The 19,422-nt window shown below is 36.3% G+C and overlaps 1 protein-coding gene across 1 annotated transcript in view; it reads right to left on the reverse strand.

The window, feature by feature from the left end:
- The window catches only part of LOC120528711 (transmembrane channel-like protein 2-A), a 67,011-nt gene that overhangs the window by 38,498 nt on the left and 9,091 nt on the right, over positions 1-19,422 (reverse strand). The window contains exons 5-10 of the mRNA XM_039752867.1: positions 14,485-14,637; positions 11,235-11,325; positions 11,049-11,130; positions 9,053-9,159; positions 8,844-8,942; positions 5,622-5,764 (exon numbers count right to left, since the gene is read on the reverse strand). Coding sequence (XP_039608801.1) covers positions 5,622-5,764; positions 8,844-8,942; positions 9,053-9,159; positions 11,049-11,130; positions 11,235-11,325; positions 14,485-14,637 — 675 coding nt within the window. The remainder of the gene's footprint in view (positions 1-5,621; positions 5,765-8,843; positions 8,943-9,052; positions 9,160-11,048; positions 11,131-11,234; positions 11,326-14,484; positions 14,638-19,422) is intronic.

The raw sequence follows: 19,422 nt of genomic DNA on the forward strand, positions 1-19,422 counted from the left end.
AATGAGTCTGCCAAATTTCAGCCTTCTACCTACATGGCAACTTGGAGAATTAGTGATGAGTCAGTGAGTGAGTGAGTGAGTCAGTGAGTCAGTCAGCCAGTGAGGGCTTTGCCTTTTATTAGTATAGATATGTATATGTATATATGTAGATATGTATGTATATGTGTATATGTATATATATGGAGATATGTATATATATATGTATATCTATACTAATAAAAGGCAAAGCCCTCACTCACTCACTCACTCACTCACTCACTCACTCACTCACTGACTCATCACTAATTCTCCAACTTCCCGTGTAGGTAGAAGGCTGAAATTTGGCAGGCTTATTCCTTACAGCTTACTTACAAAAGTTGGGCAGGTTTCATTTCGAAATTCTACGCATAAGGGTCATAACTGGAAGCTATTTTTCCCCATATAATGTAATGGAGTCTTGAGTTGGAGATGGCCGCGGGGGGCGGAGTTTCGTGTGACATCATCACGCCTCCTACGTAAGTACGTAGAGAACAAGGAAGAACTCCAAACAGCGATGAGCACAAAACGCCATTTCACAATTGAGAAGGCAGAAAAACATTATGAAGCAAATGATGCATACAAGCATATTCATAAGTACAGCTACTGCGGAAACAAAGCACGGCGTGAACCGTAAGTTTATATTAAATTAAGTTCATAGACAGGCTGCCACTAGCGTTTGTAATTTAGTGCCTGCCCATATAAGGCCGTCCATCAGCGGCAATCCAATACAAACACTGCGGTAAATGTTCACGGGTGAAGGACTGTGCTTATGCAGAGGAAGATGAGATGGTCAGGGTGGTGTTTGGCACAAACTCATTGAAACTGCGAGAGAAACTTTTAAGTGCCGGGTCTTAGCTGACATTACACGAGATGGCACCAGTACAGCTGGGAACCTTCGATGCAAGAACACCAAGCGGCTCCGTGAACTGGCGCAATGCAGACAAAAAGCAACAGTTCCAAAGAGTGCTGAACAAAAACCGAATTACACAATTGAGAAGGCAGCAAAAAAATATGAAGCGTCTTATACATACAATCATATTCATAAGTGCAGCTACTGCGAAACAAAGCACACGGTGGAAAAAGTGAATGTCCTGCTAAAGGAAGACAGTGTAAAAAAAAACCCGTGCATGCAGTTTGTCACATCACAGATAAAGAGGAAGACGAGCTGTTTATTGATGCAGTAAGGAACTAATCGATGAATGAAACCTCTTATCTTTACAGCGATTGACAAACACGGAATGTAACTTGAACACATCCTACAAATACGAGCCTGATTGAAAGAAATAATGATAATCAAATCCTTGATGACAGCAACATTCAATAACACTCACAAAACAATTACTGTATATTGACAATCATGTTACGTTATTTTTAAAATGTTCCCTTTTCTTTTCATAACTTCTACTTCTCCACTGCGATACGGGTATATATATAAATGTATATATATACCCGATCTACAATACATACTTTAGCATAGACAAGCCACCGCTGTGGCTAATTGTAGAGTCTTAAGCCTCTACGCCGACATTAGGTTCGATTCCTGAGAGGGTGTACTGACTATGTACGCGCTACCGATTCATTTTACCTTCGCATCTCCTTGGTTTGGGACGTATGAAAAATATTAGGTTAACGCAGAATCATGTTACGTTATTTTTAAAATTTTCCCTTTCTTAGCACAAGCACAGCTGAGAAGCTTCGATGCATGTACTCCATAACGCGTTAAAAAATAACGCATTTAATCACACTTTCAATTCCAAGCAAGCGGGAACTTTTGTCAATGCATGATTTCCTGGTACATCCATTACACTGATGCACACATCACAGCTACAAAAATGTTAGAGTCGGAATAAAGCGCGTTCCTACGACTGATCATTTCGACTACCCGAGCGAAGCCTTGATAAAAGCATGGTTTTGTGCACACTGAAAAGCAAGCAAAATTAGATGCATTACAGAAAGCGGACTTTGTGGCTCTTACTGGGGATCATTGGACTTCCGTGACCGTTAGTAATTCTAAATACATCTAATTACAAAATGTTCAATGATCACACTGTTTTAGCCTAATGTACAAAATAATTTTGGCTAATGTTACTCAGAGTTTAAAGAGTAAGCTGGTCAAATTACCTTTTATGTTTCTGACTTATTTTTTAAGAAGAAAAACTGCACTTTATGTTGAAATTTTGGTTATTATTATTTAAAGACAATACTATTCTGAAAATGTACTTAAAGTACTTAAACTACCACTTTATTTTTAAGTCTGCCCAATTTTAACCAGGGATGATATTTTTGTTTCTGTTTTGAATTCAAATGCAGTTTAAAAGCTTTTTTTCAGAAATTAAAACAGCTTCAGTTTACAATATTCATGTCCATGTCTATTATTTGATTCTGTCGCCCACTAAAACCGTTTTAAATTAAAAAAAAATTTGCGATTTGGGGCAAATTTACGTGTCGATTACATACGATTAATCAAGATTAATTCTTACACAGCCTCTAATTAATTGGATTAATTTTTTAATCGAGTCCCACCTAATATATATATATGTAGATATATATATGTAGATATGTATATATATAACTGTATATATATATGTGTATAGATGTGTATATATATATATATTTATATATATGTTTATATATATATTTTATATATATGTTTATATGTATATATATGTTTATATATATGTCTGTGTGTGTATATATATATATATATATATATATATATATATATATATATATATATGCCAGCAACACTCATGACAATGACAAAACAATTACATTGTCAATCATGTTACGTTATTATTAAAATGTTTCCTTTTCTTTTTACTTCTCCGCTGCCAATCGCAGGTATTTTGCTATATATATATATATATATATATAATATAAATAGATAGATACAGTATGACAACAACACTCATATCAATGACAAAACAATTACATTAACAATCATCTTACGTTATTTTTAAAATGTTTGCTTTTCTTTTTCATAACTTCTTTAACACACTACTTCTCCGCTGCTAAGCGCTGGTATTCTGCTAGTATGTATATATATGTGGATGTATGTATATATATATATATATATATATATATATATGTATATATGTATGTGTATATATATTGTCGCAGTAGGGGGCAGTATCACTCCCTTGAACTCTCAGGTACCATGCCAAACACCTGGTAAAAGTGCCCCAATTATTCTTTTTATTATAATAATAACGTGCACTAAGCACCCTCCACTCCACACTACTCATAAACAACCACAATACTCCTATAATAAATCAATAAACCAATCCTCCACTCCCAGACGCGTTGCCCTCCTACCACCCAGCTCAGCTCGCTGTCTGGGAGCTCCCACAATCCTTTTATAGTTCCTGACCCAGAAGTGTTTCTCATCCTTCAGTCCATAATTCCCTATCACTTCCGGGTCAGATAAAAGTCCTTTTTTTTCACCCCAGAAGTACATCATCCCTTCCACTCATGTGACTTTGAAGTACTTCCGGGGTATAGGGCAAAAAGAAGTCTTTGGTCCTCCCTGCAGCTCCCTCTTGCGGCCGCTGTGGCATCCAGCAGGGCTGAGGATAAAAACTACAAAGTCCATGACTCCCTGATGGTCTTCGGGGCACCTCCATACTGCAGAGAGGGCTCCATCTGGTGGCTTGGGGGACTTGGCCAGGAAAAACTGCCGGGCACAGTCCACAATATATATGTGTATATGTATATATGTAGATATGTATGTATATGTATATATGTACAGTATATGTGTATATGTATATATATGTTTATATGTGTGTGTGTGTGTATATATATATATATGACAGCAACACTCATAACAGTGACAAAACAATTACATTGACACTACTTATTACGTTCATTTTAGAATTTTTCCTTTTCTTTTTCATTACTTCTTTAACACACTACTTCTCTGCTGCGAAGCGCGAGTATTTTGCTAGTAGTTTATAAAATGATATACCTAGCTGTGTGACCCAGATCTCACCCAAGAAATTTCACAATACAATGTGAGTCAGTTATAGCGCTGTTGGTTAATCAATTGTATGAGATATACTCTGTGTCAAAGTGCTTTGCTTCATACAACATTTGTAGTTTTTTTTTTTTTTTTTCACCAAAGGCTAATATTATTTGTCAGCAGTGTGATAGTTTGTAGTGATTAGGGCCTTCAACTTCAAACTCTGAGGATGTGGGTGCAAATCTAGCTACTGACCATAAGCAACTCACTTCACCTGCCTGTGGTCTGAATAAAGAAACAAAACAAATACAACCAATTGTATCCCAAATGTTGTAAGTCTCCTAGGGTAAAGGCATCAGATAAGTAATAATATTATTAGGTCAGTAGAACCGCTTAGTCTTAAACATATATAAAATATGGAAACATTCCTACATTAGATCCATTCTTGCTTTTCCTAGTGACATGGCTTTTGTTGCTGGTTATTGCAAAGCACAATATGATAGGAAATTATGTTGTTTGATTTTAAATGGGTAATCAGTAGAAATAATTGAAAGTTTGAGTATATTATTATAATTGTTTTGTTTACACTGCCCACTTGAGTAAAATCATTTTTTTTCCTTTTCTTCATTGATTGTAGTACCCCTTTAAAGTGCTTGGAGTGGATATACATAATTTTACACTGATGTATTAATGTGAAGAGCATGAAACATGGAACATTTACATTTTAGAAATTAATGTGCCACCATATAATGCTGGGCACACACTGTGCTTTTCTGGCATGACTTTAAGCCCGATTTGTAGTTGTTGATTAATTTTTTTGAGCCGTCCTGAATTTCAGCTTCAAGTAAAGTAAGAGAGGTTATGCAATGCTCTATTGCATCTTATGAATGAGCTGTCATACTATTAGAAGAATTCATGACCCATTTTTCTGATGTGACTATCAAATTTCACTGTCTTGCCATTGTCATACTCATTTTCACATTTTCTAAATCTAAATGTCATATAGGAACACACACAGAGCTAAATAGCCAATGACACAAGTATCTTAGGAGACATTAATGCAAGAACCCAAAATAAACTCACACAATGGTAAATTACATAGACTATGTACCTCTAATTCTCTGTGTATAATAGACAGAATGGATTGTCTGTGCCACAAACATATGTGTGCCTAGTACTTTTTTTCTTTTCTTTGTAATTTCAGAGCACAGTGTGTGGCAATTGTCAGGAATGCAGCTCTTTTTTTTGTTAACATCTTAAGAAGCCTGTGGCCCTCATGTATTTTTAATGGGTAAAATGCTCCAACGAGAAAAAAAGACTGCCAGTACTGTCTTGGAGTTTGCACCACTGTGAACAAAGAGTGGAGGGTATCGGTTTTCAGCATTACAACCAGGGGCTGGAGGGTGACAGAGAAGAACAGAGAACCACAATGAGAGCTGGTACACAACTAGGAGTGCCAGTAGCCAGCACCAAAAAACTCATTTTCTAACCATTGAGCTTTATATCTTGGAGATAAGTTACAAAACAAAATAAAAAAAACTTCCTCACCTCCAGAGTGTTTTAGACATAATTAAAATTACAGAATACCTTAATACTAATTTACTTTAAGATATGGAGGACACATAAGCTAAAAGCCTACACTTACGTTTGTATAACAACCATCAAGCTGTATCCAAAAGTGCCAATTCCAACCATGAAATAAGCCAAAGGTAATCTGTATTTCAAGAAGCCAATTGTACGTTGATTGTTATAATAGCCATAGAAAAGCACTGAGTACTTAGCATACCCCTGTTCACAAAAACAAAATAAAATTAATATAGATAAATGTATTTGATTCAGTATTAAATGCATACAGTACATAAAAAGTGTAATACACTACACAAATCAAAAATTTGCAATTAAAAGGTACGGAGATTAAAAATTACCAATAAAAACTTATGCATGCAACTGCTTCTACTTTTTTGTAATTAGCATTGAAATTGTAATGAAAGATAATGAAACCCTTTATCCTTAAATTTAACAAAATGCATTTTTTGTAAACAAAAGGAGACAAACCAAATGAAGCTTTAAATATTTAAAGTCATATATGCTAATTGTTAAAAAAGACCAATCTTGTGCATTGTACCTGCCTTTTACACTTATAGTATATTCAAAGCTTACAAAGGTTACTAACTTACTCAACGATATGTACAGTACATGTTTCTATCTTTGGCTGTTTTAATCTGCTATGGCAACTTTTAGATTATTGTGCTCATGTTTATGCATTTCTAAATGCAAGTAACAGTGCTCATGTTGTTTTATAGCACCAATAAATGTAGCTATCTTAAGTAAGACAGACATTAATGTAATAATTTTAATTACCTACCATAGGCTATAATTAAGTTTCAAAACTGTGCAGTAAAAGATCTACAGTACATGGAAATGTATTTTAGGAATTGCAGAGGAATATAAAATCTCTACCTAGTCACTTTATCAAGAAACAATTTCTTTAGTTTATACACTATCTCTGTGTCATTGTGTTTCTGATGTTAAAAACATTAATAAAGTGCATTTAAGGTGGAAAAAAGTAAACACATCTGTTAGAAATGGGTGGTGGGAATACAAAATTAATTTCCCTGTCAAATTCTTGACAGTGACCCTATTATCAACTAATTAATAAAAGCTTTTAGAATGAATGCTTCTCTCTTGCCAATACTGTAAATTTTATGTTTATTTGAACACTCTAGCTAGGGCAATACATTTTATATACAGCAGTACTGATATTTGAACACAGTACCAAGAATATAAATAATAATTGTTACTAAAGTAAAAAGTCCTCATATGTCTACATGTGTATATACAGTGCATCTGGAAAGTATTCATAGCGCATCACTTTTTCCACATTTTGTTATGTTGCAGCCTTATTCCAAAATTGATTAAATTCATTTTTTTCCTCAGAATTCTACACACAACACCCATAATGACAATGTGAAAAAACTTTACTTGAGGTTTAAAAAAACTGAGAAATCACATGTACATAAGTATTCATAGCCTTTGCTCAATACTTTGTTGATGCACCTTTGGCAGCAATTACAGCCTCAAGTCTTTTTGAATATGTTGCCACAAGCTTGGCACACCTATCCTTGGCCAGTTTTGCCCATTCCTCTTTGCAACACCTCTCAAGCACCATCAGGTTGGAAGGGAAGCGTCAGTGCACAGCCATTTTAAGATCTCTCCAGAGATGTTTAATTGGATTCAAGTCTGGGCTCTGGCTGGGCCACTCAGGGACATTCACAGAGTTGTCCTGAAGCCACTCCTTTGATATCTTGGCTGTGTGCTTAGGGTCGTTGTTCTGCTGAAAGATGAACTGTCGCCCCAGTCTGAGGTCAAGAGCGCTCTGGAGCAGGATTTTATCCAGGATGTCTCTGTACATTGCTGCAGTCATCTTTCCCTTTATCCTGACTAGTCTCCCAGTTCCTGCCACTGAAAAACATCCCCACAGCATGATGCTGCCACCACCATGCTTCACTGTAGGGATGGTATTGGCCTGGGCCTGGTGATGAGCGGTGCCTGGTTTCCTCCAAATGTGACGCCTGGCATTCACACCAAAGAGTTCAATCTTTGTCTCATCAGACCAGAGAATTTTGTTTCTCATGGTCTGAGAGTCCTTCGGGTGCCTTTTGGCAAACTCCAGGTGGGCTGCCATGTGCCTTTTACTAAGGAGTGGCTTCCGTCTGGCCACTGTACCATACAGGCCGGATTGCTGCAGAGATGGTTTTCCTTCTGGAAGGTTCTCCTCTCTCCACAGAGGACCTCTAGAGCTCTGACAGAGTGACCGTTGGGTTCTTGGTTACCTCCTTGACTAAGGCCCTTCTCCCCCGATCGCTCAGTTTAGGTGGCCGGCCAGCTCTAGGAAGAGTCCTGGTGGTTTTGAACTTTTTCCACTTACGGATGACAGAGGCCACTGTGCTCATTGGGACCTTCAAAGCAGCAGAAATTTTTCTGTAACCTTCCCCATATTTGTGCCTCGAGACAATCCTGTCTCGGAGGTCTACAGACAATTCCTTTGACTTCATGCTTGGTTTGTGCTCTGACAAGAACTGTCAACTGTGGGACCTTATATAGACAGGTGTGTGCCTTTCCAAATCACGCCAACTGAATTTACCACAGGTGGACTCCAATTAAGCTACAGAAACATCTCAAGGATGATCAGGGGAAACAGGATGCACCTGAACTCAATTTTGAGTTTCATGGCAAAGGCTGGGAATACTTATGTACATGTGATTTCTCAGTTTTTTTATTTTTAATAAATTTGCAAAAATCTCAAGTAAACTTTTTCACGTTGTCATTATGGGGTGTTGTGTGTAGAATTCTGAGGAAAAAAATTAATTTAATCCATTTTGGAATAAGGCTGTAACATAACAAAATGTGAAAAAGTGATGAAGTGCTGTGAATACTTTCCGGATGCACTGTAGAAATTTGCATTTCTATCTTTGATATTTTGCATTTTTATGTTATGTTGTATGTCGTATCTGTGGTGGGCTGGCGCTCTGCCCAGGATTTGTTCCTGCCTTGCGCCCAGTGTTGGCTGGGATTGGCTCCAGCAGACCCCAGTGACCCTGTGTTAGGATACGGTGGGGTGGACAATGACTGACTGTATGTATTATTTACTATGTTGTATATAGTATTTTGTGTCCTTGCTAATGTGTGCTGTGTTCTGGACTTGTGAATGGTAATGTGTTATATAAATCTATTATTATTTAGAAAGAAAATGAACATGATAAAAAACTAAATAACAAAAAGGAAGACAGTTTTCACAAATTACATCAAATATATAATGCAAATTAATCTCCAGCCAATTGTATCTTCATCTTGTAAACCTACTGACATTAAAGTCCCAAAGAGTAGAAAAATCCATTGCTGTGGCTTGCTCATCTCTTGGTACTGTTTTACGGGGAATACTTCCATGAGGTAAACCTAATAGGATCTATAATGAAAAATGTTTTTTTTCAGTACTCAGATTAACATTTAAATTTTCTATTGTTAGAAGTAAATAAAAAATTTAGAACGGTTTTTATCTCCAAAAATATATTTTACCTCTGGAATCACAACAAGCCCAAATGTTAAGCCAAACAGTACCAAGTTCATTCCATACATCCACCTGAGAAATATAAAGTAGGATGCAACTGAAGATCCAAAATGACCTGTAACAGAAATGAAAACAACAAAATGAATTAAACACAGTAAGGAAAATGAGTTAGTCTGCTCCGGAAGGGTTAATGTCCCTTATGAAACAAGAACAAGGGGCTAAAGTCCTCTCAGACAGCATTAAAGTTTCTGACATGGTAAATGTCCATGGCTGCTTTGACTTCTAGGGGTCATAGGTTGAGACTAGGCTTATCCAGTTTCCAACCTGCTGAATCCAAACACAGGGTCACAGGGGTCTGCTGAAGCCAATCCCAGCCAACACAGGAACCAATTCTGGGCAGGGTGCCAACCCACCACAGGACACACACAAACACACACTAGGGCCAATTTAGAATCGCCAATCCACCTAACCAGCATGTATTTGGAGCACCCGGAGGAAACCCACGCAGACACGGGGAGAACATGCAAACTCCACGCAGGGAGGACCCAGGAAGTGAACCCAGGTCTCCTAACTGCAAGGCAGTAGCACTACCACTGTGCCACCGTGCCATCGTTGAGACTAGGCTTAGATGTAGTAAAATAAAAAAAGGAAAAGAGGCTGTGGATGGAGAAACTAAAACAGGATGATAAAATTGGAGTTTATGACCCTTGCAGGAAATTCCAGTTTGGCATAAGTTGGAGGATATCTCTTGTGAAACTTTGTCCACTTTAGCATGTATAATTATAATGGAAAGATGGCAGCAATGGGATATGCAAATGGAGAAAAGGAGGGCTTGAGTTGCTCCTGAACTGGGGTTCTTGTGGTTAAAGTCTCTGAGTACAAGCAAGTAGGGGTCAAAGATGGTGGTTAAAGTCCACTTAGATTAGGGGAGGTTTAAAGTCCCTCAAAATGATTCGCCTTTTTCATAGTACTTTAGAGTATCCAGGGTGTGATAATAATTTAACAATGTATTAAATAATGCCATTTGTGCCCGTATTTAAGTAAGAAAGAGATTATGAATTGCAATTATAAGTTCCTTAAGGTAAGTAGTTACTGTTATAAGGCAACGTCAATTGCACTACGGCACTCTATATCACACATGGATCTCATAGGGTTGAATCAATTGATTGGTGATCCTAATTATTTGCAATATGTGCAAATGTCTTGGGAATCATGACTGGAATAGAATTAAAATGTGTACTTCTCATAATGACCTGTAGTAAAAAAAAAAGCTTAGCCACCTAGGGCAGCTCCTAGGGCACGGGATTTATTTATAATTTATCATTGGACTGACTTGACTAAGAGATTTAATAAGGACATTCATGTTAAGGCATTATAACCTGGCAGTGATAGACAAAGAAAATTCTCAGTTCCAAATTTCTCAATTGGTTTTAAACAGAGCATCAGTAACATAAGAACTGCACACTAAAACAAAAGTTAATGCTGGAAAAAAAGCAAAGCATAACAAAAAAACACAATAGATCCCTTCACTCAAAGAAAGTCAAGAAGGCTGTTGTTTTAGTATCTCAAGCTAATGAATTTGGGATGAGAGGAATTTAATAAGCTTTTAATAACTGGGGATGAAATTTAGAAATATAGCTTGGCCTAGAGTTTATGCAACAGTTGACATAATGGAAGCATATTAATTTCAAGTAGTAAATGCTAGTACTAGAGAGATCATGTGTGATCTATAAGTTGAAGATATCCATAATGATTTCATGCATCAAAAGATCCACATAACTATTATGCTGATTTGTTTTGTCTATTGCTGCCATCAGTCAGGGCAAAGTGGTATGTAAAGCTTTCAACTACCAATTTTCTGTTTCTGTTCAATGGCCCTCTAATCTTTGAAGCTTTGTATCTGAAAAGATGGTGCACATATTGTTTTAATCTCAGCCAAAAATTCCAAAATGAAAAAAAAAGTACAAGTTATTCTAGTAAAAATTATTTTGGAGATATGCTTACTCTCAACCTCTTTAATCTTCATTTCCCAGGGGATGCAAGCAGTTTTAAAATTTTCAAAATCTCTTTTAAACTTGATCCATTTCTTTAAAATATGTCAGAAAACAAAAATACATTATTAAAAAACTATGAATAACTAAAATATTTTAATGAATATTTAAAGTAATGTAACAGACTTTTAAAATGTACCTTTGTCATCATTACTTTGTAAGCATAAAATTTTCTTCCTTTACCTTTACCCAAAGCCCCTTCAAACTTTTCCACAAAGGCCTGGGCTTGTCTAAGATGAAAAATAACATGGAAAGAAAATTTATATATATATATATATATATATATTAGAGATATAAAATAAGAATACAGTATTCTAAAGAAAAACTCAACTCAAATTTCTTGTTTCACTCAAAGAATAAAGCAAAAATCTAAACTAAAAACAACAAAACTACTATATTTTAATATAACTGTTGTCTCTCTATTAAAATAAAAAAATTCTGCGACGAGACAAAACTTTTTGGAAGACAAGACTTTTTGGAAGATTTCTTCATGTCCCGTGAGTTGAGACTTTGGTCACAGAGTCCAAAATAATAATAATAATAATAATAATAATAATAATAATAATACATCTCTCTATTACATAAAAAAAATCCTGCAACTTTTTCAAGTCCCGTGAGACTTTGGCCATGTGATTTTTTCAAGTCACGCCCTCCTTTCAACCATATTCAACCATGCACACAACACTCTCACCTCTCATTCGTGTGAATGCTTTTGACAGATACAGTTCTTGCTTTCTCAGCTCTTATAAATTTTAATATTTTCCTCACTTAAGTTCCTAATTAAAGAAGACATATTATGTCCAAATCTCATTGAAGAATTTTATCATGAAGGGTTATCAACATTAAAAAGGAGTACACGGGCAATCCTAGTAACGAGAAACAATGAAGTCAAATCAATTAATGCCAAAATGATGATCGGTTACACTGCAAATTGGTTAAATGCGTTTCAAGAGACTATACTGAAACAGTTGGTGGTGATTGTGCGGAACACGAAAACTTCAACAATATTCTGAAGAATATCCACCACCGTTAACACCATCCGGTCTTCTTCCGCACGAATTACTTTAGAACAAAGGATGTATCCAAGAAAGGTAATGTAGTACATCTTCAGGGAATAACATTAGACAAGAAAAGAGATCTTGATATGCCATTCATATTAAAACTAACAGTTTCCCATTAGAATAGCTTTTGCAAAGACAATTTACAAATTTCAGAGCCAAACATTCGAAAAAGTTGTTTCATTTAATAGAGAGAAAGAAACAAAATTCAATCAGGGGAACTTATATGTGATGTTGTCACGAAGAAAGTCCAAACACAGAATCACAATTCAATGCGATATTGATGAAAATGAAATTCAAAAAATTATTTTTGCTTAATTTTTACAGTAAAAGTGTAAGTTTAAAGAGTTTTTGCACGTTAGTTTCAAAGCCAAACAGAACAAAATTGTATTATGCAGCGAATAACTCTAACGCAACATGAAACATAATTTACATTCAAATTATTATGTTTTAATATTTTTAATACGGTTAATTCCATCCATCCATCCATTTTCTAACCCGCTGAATCCGAATACCGGGTCACGGGGGTCTGCTGGAGCCAATCCCAGCTAACACAGGGCACAAGGCAGGAACCAATCCAGGGCAGGGTGCCAACCCACCGCAGAATACGGTTAATTACTCGCTGTAATGTAAAATAGTAAATTGTACATCTACATCCCCATACACAAGCAGCAGAACTGCAAAGAGGCTAACAAATAGTGAGAGCATGGGGGTTGGCCCCCTAGTTATTAAAGGTTATGAACTGGTTTTCAAGTTCAGTTGTAGGGGATCCCCATAGCTTTTATTATATAGTTTTTATTTCACCCAATTTCACAGTCAACATTCTTACTTTTATTTGAATTTTACTGTTTAGTCCTCTGCCAAACAAATCCTTCTAAGAAATTCATAATCATTTGCATTATTTGTCCTGACTTTAAATACTAAGATTTATTTTGCCATTTTATTCTTAACTTACTCTTTTCTATAGAGTTTGCTCCCTTAACTGTACCCATGTAACAGTGATTAGCAATAAACAGTGCAAGGGTAGGACCAAACAAAGGGGAACCAGTCAGTCAGTCAGTCATTGTCCAACCTGCTATATCCTAACACAGGGTTATGGGGGTCTGCTGGAGCCAATCCCAGCCAGCACAGGGCACAAGGCATGAACAAATCCCAGGCAGGTTGCCAGCCCACCGCAGACAAAGGGGAATGAAATTCTACAAATGAGCAGACAAGTGAATATGACACTGAAGTAATTTCTTGCCTTGAACTTTTAGTGTTGTCAGCATTTGGATATAATTAATGAAAAAACATTGCAGAAAAAGGTGAATTAAAAAGAAAATGGTAAACAAATCTTTTTCTAAAAATACAAATATTTCAGAATTACTTATAATAAGAGAATTAAAAAGGACAACCAATTAAACAAATGTGTTCATATTTCAAAAATATTTCTCAACTCAACTTGAATATAATGTGATTGACTAAGTTAGTAGACCATGAGTGCTTGATATTGCATAATCTAAAAAACAATCTTTTTTATATATACAATCATTTTTATATACATATGGACAACCATAATTCCTGCCTCACATTGCTCCATCTCTGGAATTTGAATGAAGGTCCTGTCTTCTCTTTGTAGCTGAAAAAGAACACTATCATCTATTGTTTCTAAATAGACTGTTTTTAAATATCCATTTTTGCATTTGACTTCATGTGCTCACTCGTAACTGACTTATATTTTAAAAAAAGAGTGGACAGATTTACAGTCTAGAAAATATGAGATGAATCTAACTTGACAGATTACTCCATTGAGTGAAATATTCACATAAAAAATGCATAAATACATACATCATTTCTTAAACCAGCTTAATGCAGTTCAGGGTTGCAGTGGGGCCAGAACCTCCCGATTCTATTTGGTGCAAAGTGAGAAACAACCCTGGACAGGGAGCCAATCTAATGCAGTCAAATAAAACATTTTATATTTACAGATAAATGAAAGCAATCTGTTTTTTAAAAAGGGGTTCTTTTGGCCAGTTCATCAACCCACATTTCTTCTATACTGTAGTCAGGTATTAAGGGCATCACTACATCAAGTTTACAGTACATTGAATTTGCTTTCTAAGATGAATAGGAGAGCAGAGTAATGAATCAATTTGAATTTGCCACTACATACTGATTCACATCTACAGTATACTACATAATGAGAATCAACATTACACACCTATATGGGTTAAACCAAATTTGGGCCTTCATATATATTGGACATCATTTCAAATACAAAAATATAAAATAGGCAGATTAATTTAAAGCTATGCATGCTGATAAAATAATGTTTTAATTTTAAAATATTACTTCAGAGCATGCAGTCTTCTTTTCATGCGCCAAGGTCTGTTCCTCATGCTTGAAATAACCTTTTTCTTCTCTTCAACTTCTTCCAAGAGCTTTGCCATTTCACCCTCTGACAATGATTCTTCGTCTGAAGAGTTTGAGTCAGAGGAAGAAGAGCTGCAAGAAAAGTAACATTAATAATTATGATAAAAATTATGATAGTAACATTTGCAGGGTGTGCTCTTGAATTTTGGAGTTTATTTTTCTTCATCTTTCCTGTGTGTTAAATTATTTAATAAAACATTTTTTTCCAGTTGAACAAAATGCAGCCTGAGCTAGTCTTGTAACTAGGGAAATCAATGGATGTGACACGTAGAATAACTCCTAAAAAAAGTCAATCAGGGTGTATTAAGAATTCAAGGGAGTCAGAGAACAAATTAAAAATAGATTTCCAGTACAGTCTAAGCTGAAGTCAAAGTAAAATATATGGTCAAGGTGTCTAGTTGTATTCTTCTCAGGTTTGGTGTAAAACTATAACAAAACCATTACAGAAACTCCAAAATGGGAATTAAATCTTTTACATTTCTCAAAACTAAACTTTTTATCTTTAAATTGTTATAGATTTCTAAGAAATATATTACTATAGTTATTGAAATCAGATGCCTCTTCATTTTTCCTGATAGTGAGCAAAGAAAAAAAAATATGAGGAAATCATAGATACTGAAATACCTAAAGGCCTTGTAATGATTTGACATGCTTAATTAAATAGAACATTAAGAAATTCCTGACAAGTTTAAAAAAAATGGATTGATCCATATGAGATCTTTTTTTTTCAATAATAAGTAAACTACAAAATTATTTTCCAATTGTATTACGGTAGGGTTGGGATTCGTCTAGCTGAACAAAGTAAGCACAGTGTAGTGTAAGTTTTCAAAATACTGTAGATTGATCTTTAAGCAGGAATTTCTTGTTTCATGTTAAGTGCAAATAACAGCAGATTAGGGATTATTATGGATTTCTAGCCAGTCTGATAAATGAGCAAATATTTTATTCCAATATTGTCTAAGCAAGGGACATTCCCAGATCATGTGACCTAGGGAAATAAACGGTGATATGGATCACTGATCCAAAGCATTGTTTAATACACAGTGTCACACATGGACGTCGGAGGACTCTGTCAGAGGGGGACATTTTTGTACACTGGGTCCTTCCATTTCTCTCTTAGGAAAAGGAACATGTAAATATTACATTTAAAACCCAGCAGATGAACAGGCAATAGGCACCCATTGTTGGGACTAGGGGTGAGAAGTTAAAAGGCTGTCTGCAGGATGTAAGTATTTGCTGTATTGCAAAGGAGTCACCACTTTGAAGTTTTTACAATACCAAGTTGTGATAACAGAACTGCTACTTCCTTGGAGGATGTCTGTATTTACCTGACTTGGAAATTAACATGTTTGACAATATTGGTTTCTAATCAGCAGATCTGTACTCATTAATGGTTGGAAATTTAGATATGCCATTGTTTAATCTGATTGTCCCGAACTGATAATGGCAGGGACTGAAGGAGATTTAAACTTCTGGGCAGGAGAAGGCAGGGAGAGGGACAGTCCACTGAGAATGCTGCCAAGACACTCGGACAGAGTACAGGGGCTCACAGACAGACAAGGGTATGTGGCTGGCATGATGTGAGGCACAAGGATGGCAACACTTACTTCCAGGGAGGAAGAGAGAGTTCCACAAGGAGACGCAAGTTGTGGGTCCAGCGAGAGAGGGAAGCCACATGAAAGGACCGAGCAAAGCTGACAGATGAGAAATGAGGCGTGCGTGGGTCACAGCAACACAAGGAGCCCAGAGTGGAAAAAAAAAGAAAGACAGGGATTCCACGATTTTGATAAAACTCCTGTTGGGAAATGAGTGTCCGGTGAACAGAGTGCATCAGTGGACAGTTGGAAGATTAGTTGTTGGGGTAACAGTGCGCAAACTGGACTCTGCACCACTAAAAGTTGTATCCTCCAATCCTTGTTTTTAATGGACTTTTAGAGTGTGGACTGTATGCTTTCCTTTCTAAAAAAGGAATTTTGTTCCTAATATTTTTAGATTTTGTTTATGTTCATTTATCTTTTTAATGTACTTAATATTGTTTTGTGTAATAGATGTTAATGTTGCTTTTCCTGAAATTATTGTAGTGTCCTCCATTGTGTGTTTACTCACCACCCAATTTAAAGACCCTATGTGCTATTTTCTGTAAATCTCAAGAGTTCCCAGTCTTTTAATAAAACTGGGTGGCGTAGTCAGATATATTAAAAGTTAGATTTCCTGTGAGTGTGACGGGACACCTGTCACATACTTGTAAAGACTGGGGTTATACTTCACACGACGCAACACAAGCTGCAGCGGACGCTCTTGCTACGCATGCGTTGTACTGTTCATACTTGTGCGCGTACTTTACGTAAATCTGGAGGAATCCACCAGGTGGCAGTGCGAGATATTATCATAATGAGAACAGGTTCGGCTTCGCTGTGTTGTGAATTGCCTGGAACACCCTTTAAATTCCGATGACATCTTACCGCAATATCTCTGAAAAGGATGTTTAATGATTAAATCCACCAGTCCAGGGATTTGTCCATTTCAGCTAGCATTGGGCACAAGACAGAAACAATCACTGGACGAGGCATCAGCTCATCCAAGGTGAATACAAGTACACACATACATCCTGGCGCCATTTTAGTGTAATCAAATCTGCATATCTTTGGAGGTAAACCAGAGCACACTGTGGAAACCCAGCAGGAAAACATATACACTCCAGGCAGGGAATATCAGCGATGTGAATCCCTGCAAGACAGCAGCGCTAACGCTCCACCACCACGTCACCCCATGTGAGTAATTATTAACAGTATTCATTATTTAAACGAAATTACAGATTTATCTGTAAAACATAACATACACACTTCAATGCATTTCATCATGAAAGTGATATCAAGTATAAATCTAAGGATTTTAAATGTGCAGAAAGTTGGAATATCATACATTTAATGTACTCAATGTGGCGATCTATTGCTGTTTGCCGCTGCTGTCAGGACCGGAGGAAGCCCTAGAAAAAAAGACGGCATAGAAGACGGTATGTGAGACTTTTAAAATGTATCGTGTCATTATGATCGGGAGTATGCACCACTTCAATATAAAAGCACCACAAATTCATCTGTATGTTGGCATTTTGTTTCACCGCTTTGAACCATTCATCAAACATCGAAGCATGCACACCGATCTTGTAGGATCCGCAAAACGGGTTTCTGTCTCATGACATGTATATAGTAAACAGAGACTCTGATGTCACATTCCAAGTTTAAGTGCACTGCACCCCGCCCGACTTTTGCTAGTACTGCACCTCATGCACGCGTCGCGATACTTTCTGAGGACCTGCTCAGAGGACACATCAGATGAACGCTGGAAACACGTGGCAGCCATGTTGCGGGTATGCACGCTTTCTGAGTATGAAGTATAAATGAGCCCTAAGGGCCAGGGAAAGGTACACAATAACCCGCTGAGATGAGAAGGTGGGGTTACCATTGACTTTGTCCTGTTGTTCTTCTTCCCTCACAGCTCCAAGAAGCCTCCTGGTAAGGGCACTTAACCCCACTCCTTCCGGAAGTTGCGCTATAAAACAATCGCCAGCAAAGACAGAGGTGTCTTTTGCCGGGAGACCAGATCGAGCCCCACGGCGGTGCACGTGACTCATGAAAGATCCTTTAGAAGAAAGAGATCCTTGATTGGAGTAGCACATTGGCGCTGTTTTCATTGCATTTTCTTTATTTTGCTTATTTCATCTAGTGATGATTAAAAGGTACAACCCGGTTGGCGTCCCAGCATTTCGACTGTTTCCAGTCTGTCCTTCTATTACCCGACCACAACAGTTACAATTTCCAGGCATTATGTTTAGATACTGAGGGCTAAAAAAAAATCTTTATCTTCCCTATTAGTTGCAGAATTAAATAAGATACATTTTACCAATACAATAACTTTATTAACTTATGAGTGGTGACAAAGTAAATTACTTAATCAACTAATATTCCAATTAGTGCAGTGTAACATAATAAATGAATGAAAACCCTTTTCCACTCCATCCTTTCTTTAACCTAAATAGATCTTTAATATTTAAATTTTTCTTCTGTAAGAAAGCCTTTTCTGACTTCAATTGACTGTAAATGAAGTATCCTATTAAGAACTCTCCTTTGTAAAACACTTGAATCATCCACATTGCTTTCTTTGTTATTTTTCCAACAGAGTACCATTATTTGTGTTTTGTTTCTTGCTATTTAGCACTTAGTCACGTTTTTATGAAGCATTGTCAATCTTAAATAGCCACCCATGTGATTACAGATACATTTGACATCCATAAATTTTTCTAAACATTTTCATGTAAATGTAACAATTATTTTTCTCTTTTTGAAAGAATTTAATCACATGAGCAACATCTTTCCCTTTCTGATAAAAGCAAATATCTGTCAAATGTAAATAGTACCAAAACCATAAAAATGAATCACACAAATGCATTTAAACACCCCAAGAAATTGACTTTTTTATCTGCTTACTGTAAAATATTTTTTTTCTCAAAAAAAAAGACAACAAAACAATTGGTAGGTAAACCTTGGACTCAATGTCTCTATTTTATGCAGCTTTTGTTATGTATTTGTTCACCAGAAAGGTAAATATTTTGGCATTTAGGTACCACCTAAGCATTTTTTAGATCAAGAAATCTATTAATACACAAAACATTCTATAATTTCATAGAATTTTTAACTAAGCAGGACATTTTGTATTTTTTAGATCACACACAGGGCATATTCTCCACTTCCACAGAATATTTCATTTTGTAACTGCTTTTTCAATATTTTTGCCCAGGAAAAGGAAGACAAGGTGTACGTATAGATTTCCCACAGCCAGCATTATCCCTGAAACAATTAT

The sequence above is a fragment of the Polypterus senegalus genome, chromosome 4 (assembly GCF_016835505.1).
Source record: "Polypterus senegalus isolate Bchr_013 chromosome 4, ASM1683550v1, whole genome shotgun sequence".
Classification (NCBI taxonomy): Eukaryota; Metazoa; Chordata; class Cladistia; order Polypteriformes; family Polypteridae; genus Polypterus; species Polypterus senegalus.